General features: G+C 40.7%; 1 protein-coding gene across 1 annotated transcript; it reads right to left on the bottom strand.

Annotated features, from left to right (window-relative positions):
• Positions 1 to 3,389: 3,389 nt before the first annotated feature.
• On the bottom strand, positions 3,390 to 5,565 carry CXCL10 (chemokine (C-X-C motif) ligand 10). Its single transcript, XM_012724140.1, has 4 exons — positions 5,468 to 5,565; positions 4,834 to 4,960; positions 4,530 to 4,619; positions 3,390 to 4,109 (listed from the first exon to the last, which is right to left on the bottom strand). Exons 1-4 carry the CDS (start codon positions 5,526 to 5,528, stop codon positions 4,091 to 4,093), a joined length of 297 nt encoding a protein of 98 aa, XP_012579594.1. The 5' UTR covers positions 5,529 to 5,565; the 3' UTR covers positions 3,390 to 4,090.
• Positions 5,566 to 5,838: the final 273 nt, after the last annotated feature.

The raw sequence follows: 5,838 nt of genomic DNA, 5'->3' as shown, positions 1-5,838 counted from the left end.
CAGTTTTATCAGTTCAAATTTATTTACTTTTATCTCAGTCATTAAAGTTCAAAGAGATTGTGCTGAGTGAAATAAGCCAGAAAGAGAGTCACAGATACTAAGTGTCACTTTATGTTGGAATATAGAGAAATAAAAGGGTCAAATCAAGTCAAAGTTAAAAATTAACCTGAGGGGCCTTCTTGGTGGTGCAGAGGTTAAAGTCTCAGCGCTGTCAAGTTCTCACCAGCCACTGCTGCATGGTTCAATCCCCGGCCAGGGAGGTGACCCACATGGCTCAGCCGCTGCTCCCCTCAGCAGTGTGCTTCATCGATCTGCCTGTTCTGCTTCCCACTCTGTCTCTGGTGAATCCTCTCATCTCCCGCAGCTCTGGTCAACACCCCATTTTTTATGTGCATAAATAAATAAATAATAAATCTCTGAAAAAGTAACCCTTGAAAACTGGCTGTAGAATTAAGGGATTTGGGGGAGGTAAAGGGGGAAGTGAGCACAAAGTGGGGAGGGGGCACAGTAGGCTGTGGCGGTGGACGGTGGATGCTTTGGTGCTGGTAATGACACCTGAAGGGGGAGAGCAAGAATTTTATGGGAATCCTTCCTTTATTTTCATCATAGATGACTTCACTCCTAAATACAAATGTAAATTTGCCTGATTTCAGACCTTACAGTAAGTGAAATTAGGCTGTATATACTTTTCTATGACCTGTTTCCTTTATGCAAAGATTATTTTTGAGATTCATGTTGACACATATATAGTTGTACTTTATTTCCATAGCTACATAACAGTCCATTGAACTTATATACCCTTACTTACATTTTCATTTTTTTGATTGTGTCCAGAGTTTGCTATTATTAATAATGCTTTTATAACACTCTCTTATGTGTGTCCTATGAAAGAATTATCCATGGTATATAGATAGTAGAATTATATCTCCTATAACATAGTATTAGGCTTGCTAAAAAATAGAGCATGCACATGTTAAATTTTATTTTATTTTTTAAAATATTTATTCACAGAAGAACTGGAGTGCAAGTCAGAGGTGCAGGGAGGTGAGAGGATTCACTCACCAGAGACAGAGTGGGCAACGGAACAGGTGGATTGACCAAAATTCACTGCTGAGAGGGCAGCAGGTGAGACAAGACAGGTCTTCTGCACCACGTGGGGTCGCCTCCTTGGCTGGGGATTGAACTTGTGCTGCAGTAGCTGCCAGCAGCTTCATAGTGCGGTGCTTTAACTCCTTGCACCACCAGGAGACCCCACGAGTTAAATTTTATACGACAATGCCAAATGGGTTTCCCGTGCAGTCAGGCTGTTTTTTCTTTCATCACCAGTGGAAGACATTCTTCATTACTCTACATCTGTCCTAACTCATGGTATTGTCCAACTTAAACATTTTTGCTAGTCTGAGCTTCAAAACTAACCCTTGGAAGTTGACCACAGATTTGAGGCAACCAAGAAGGGGGATGGATGGAGGAGAAGATAAGGGGAGGGAGAGCACAAGGAACTATGGCAGAGGACTCCACTGTCAGAATATTACAAAGGATGTAAAACAGTGATACTTCATTAATAATAATTTTTTTAACACTACCAACAGAATAATTTAAGGAAGAATACAACATATCATTTTAAGTACTAAATATTGACTTCTGTGAAAAAGTACAGAGTTCAAAAAGGTAATAATATCAGGTTTCCTTAAAAAAATTATTTTCTCAGTCTGGTAGTATGAAATGATGTCCTGTAATGATTTGAATGCATATTTCCCTGAATGTGCTTCTTCAGATTATTCCATGAATAATGCATCTTTCAAAGAGCTTGTACTTTTTAATTTGAAACCTATTTAATAAGAATTAATATCGGCCCTCCTTGGTGGCACAGCGAGTTAAAGCACAGCACTGAGAATCTAAAGCCACTTCCGCATGAGTTCGATCCCGCCTGCCCCGGAGGTGACCACATGGCGTGGCAGACCTCTCCTGACCCACCCGCTGCTCCCCTAGGCAATGTGCTTCGTCGATCTGCCTGTTCTGCTCCCCACTTTGTCTCTGGTGAAAGCTCTCACCACCCCTGAGCCTCTGGCCTGTACCCCAGTCTGTATGCATAAATGAATAAATCTTTAAAAAAAAAAAAAGGATCAATATCTATATTTAAACATTTCTTCCATGGGTAATTCATTTGTAGTACTTGAACTACACTTGAACTATAAAAGTTAGTTCATAAACACTGGAAACTATAAAAATATAATCTAAGAATTCTATTTTGTATAGTATTCATTGAAAAATATTCATGTTCTCTGACTTTCCTACATATATACAAAGAAGTATTTGGAATCATGTATATTACACCAGTTGTCTATATATTTATTCAGGAGACTTCTTTATACTTCATGATACTTTGTTCACTAGTGTTGGCAGAGCTTCTGCATGACCTTGACCAGCGTCAGGACTTAGATCCCAGAAGGCAAGAGAGCGCACATGCGCCTTGGGGAACGCTCTCGAGTGCTGGGCCTGGGCTCCAAGCATGTGAGAAAATACGTCATGCGAGCAAGCAGCCACTTCTGAGAAAGACAGCAAAAGAGCTTATCAGGAGAAGTGTCCAGGTGGGTGTGAGGGCTCAGCCATCTGGGGTTGGACACGGTGTTCCAAGAATTGGAACACTAGATACAGAGTTAGAATAAGTCAGTATGCTGCTGTTACTGCTTGAGACTGTCTAGGTAGATTAAGTCAATGTTATTGTTTCAGTTTGTTAATGTAGAATATATAAAGAGCATGCTGCAAAATAAAGATTCACTGCATGCTGGGCATAGCAGTCATCCCTCTGGTTCATCCTTCAGGCGTGCCCCAGGTCTTGGACCCACTAGAGGTCCACAGCTAGTATGGTGGGTCTGTTCTTAGGGACTAATTGGTTGTGGGGGGTAAGGGAGAAGTATGCAATTACTTTCATGTGACTGGTTGGGAAAACTCAGTAAGTGATGGTGCTATTCAGTCAGGACATAGAAGAGAGTAAGATAGATAAATCTAGAGAAGAAGTGAATTAATTTAGGTATTTTTGGAGTTTGACGTTTCTGTGGACTGTACAGGTGAAGCTGTCTCCTAGAGTGGGCCATCAGGGTCTGAAACTCAGCCAAGTTCTGTGGTTTGAGAGCAGCAGATGTTGCCACATTGCTGTGGTCATCTAGAAGGTGGACCTTTCAGGAAACTGAAATTGGGAGGAGCATGGTATTTCTCAATCTCATCTGCCCTCTACCCACCCCGAGATTCCTCTTTAGGCTATAGATTTTCTAGCATATTTTACTTATAACTTTGCCAGTCAAATGACCCACGAGACATTTTATATTAGGGTTAATTACTTTATTACCTTTTGGTCACTCTCAAATATTCTCTGTTAATATTTTCCAGGATACGTTATTTTTATTATTAAAAATACCAAGCACATTTGTTTTATAAAACATACAGAGCATATATCTAGATTTAAACATTTCTCCTGTAGGTCAGCATGTGTAGTACGTAATTACACAGGTTACCTCCTAAGCATAAACACCTTACAAAAACATACATGCCCCGAGAAGTCTAGATTGTATAAGCTTTCTGTTAAAAAAAAAAATCTCACATTTCCTAACATTCCTATAAACATATAAAACATATTTGGGATTATGTGTATAAAACCACTGGGAAAGGTGGGCCCCTTGCGAGGGTGGCAGTAGAAGCTCATAAAGACCTTTTTTAAGAAGTTTTTCCTGTTGCATACCTATGATTGTAAGAACTCTGATAAACTTAGTGGTAGAAGATCCCTAAATAACCTTCAGAAGTAGGAAAAGCAAGGCGAGTGCCAGTAGCAAGGCCAGGAGTCGGTGTGTTCGCGAAGACTGTAGCACCTCAGCATAGCTTATGATAACAGTCCCAGGACTGTTACTGTTGAACAGCGCAGGATGATGAACCATCCAGCTCCGTGCGGGAGTCGTAGCAGCTAGTTGAGTGACTGGTTGGCCACCTTGTAGGAGCACTGCATTCCAGAGAAGCTAGGGTTTAACGTGTGCGTGCACAGGGAGGTGGCTGCAGAGGCAACTCTGGTCCATCCTTCCTGGTACCACAGTTAGGCTTCTCAGAGAGGCCCCTTAGACCTGTAAAAGGGACAGAGAGTGTCAAGGTGTGATATGCTCAACTCTGGCTTCACTCTGATGTCTGCTTGGAATGTAACAGTTAACAGAGAAATCAAATTCCTTAGGTGGAGGGTATGGGGTCTATTTCCAGCTGCTAACCAGTCTTTGTGGATTAAGACTAGGAGAAGGTCGGGGCAGTTTGGAAGCTTTACTTGGGTATTTATAGCTCAGCCTCAAAATTAAAGTGACCTACAGGTAATTGGGGAAACTTTTGATACCATAAACCATGGCACCTTGGTATATAAATAAGTGGAGATAGAAGATGGCATGGTGGCAACAGGCTTTAAACTAAAGAATCCTTAGGAATGCCTGACAAATGGTTCTAATTTCATTAGATTGGCATTCTAGAATAACTTCTTCTGCAAGTAAGGATACACTTACTTTTTCATAGTAATTGTTTTCAGAAAATTTCTGACGACCTTTGAATCTGGATTCAGACATCTCTTCTCCCCGGTCTTTTTCACTGTGACACTGCAGAAGTAAATAGAAGTGAAAAATTTTAAAACAATTTTGGGCTGATAAAAAAGATGGAATATGTAATTTTTCAATCAAACATTTAAACTTCACTCTAGACATTTCCCTTGCCACACAGAAATCCTAAAATCATCTCAAACCCTTTACTGACCTTGTTTAATCATAACATATTAAATACATGATAACAACCAGTCAGTGATCATTTACTCACATGATCTCAGCACGTGAACAGGATGGACTTGGAGGAATCATTTCAAGTTTTTCTATCAACCTGGGATTAACAAGTCGATCAATGGTTGCAACGCAGGAACAACGTGAAATTCTAAGCAGAGGTATTCCTGTAGGGATAAAAGTACAGCATGGGTGGTTAGCACAATTTTAATTTAGGCATTTAGTGTGTATTGATTAATACTCTAGCTGAACCTATCGTCTTTATTCTCATGTAGCCATTTAATCTGAGAGGGGGAAGGTCACTATTGCACTAGAGCTCTGAACGATGAGTTAGTTCCTTGTCTGAAAGGCATTGCAAGTTGTTAAATAGGAGATCTTACCCTTGAGCGTAGTTCATGTGGTTAAACTGTCTCACTCTACCGTTTTCACCTTTTCTGTCCTTTCTTTCTTCCTCTTCTGTTCTCTTTCTGCAACTACCCTCTTTGACTTCACCTGCTTCTTTGACTTGTAAATTCTGACCAGAGAAACACTGTGCTCATTTACCCTTTATTTAAAGACAGGCTGTAAATCTTTTGCAAATACACTTTTTTTTTTTTGCATATACACTGTATTTTAGAATTGATACCCAATCCCATATCTGACCTTACACATTAAATATCCTTGATATTCCTCACCTTGAGTTCCATTCAGAGTCAGAAAGATAAGGCAGAGAGTAAGAAGAGCACGTGGACTCATGGCGCTGCGATGCTCTTCCTCTGCCCTTGGCTCAGGTGGCGGCTCAGGTGGCGAACAGCTGAGGAATGTCTCAGAAAGCCTAGGGTAGGCTGCTGCATTTATCTGCTGCTGCCCTGCTCGCTAACTCTGATTGGATAACAATACAGTTGACTCGGCAAAACCTGCCATTCCCTTTTGGATAACAATGTGGTTTTGGTTTTGGGAAAACCCCTGTGTTGCATAATCAAAGGTGTTATTTGTATTTATTATGACTTGTGAGCTATGGAATTTCCTCCCCAACCCCTCTCCAATAAGTGAGAGTTAGGTTTCA

The sequence above is a fragment of the Condylura cristata genome, unplaced genomic scaffold (assembly GCF_000260355.1).
Source record: "Condylura cristata isolate star-nosed mole 26May11 unplaced genomic scaffold, ConCri1.0 scaffold00012, whole genome shotgun sequence".
Taxonomy (NCBI): Eukaryota; Metazoa; Chordata; class Mammalia; order Eulipotyphla; family Talpidae; genus Condylura; species Condylura cristata.
This window is presented reverse-complemented; position numbering and strand designations above follow the sequence as displayed.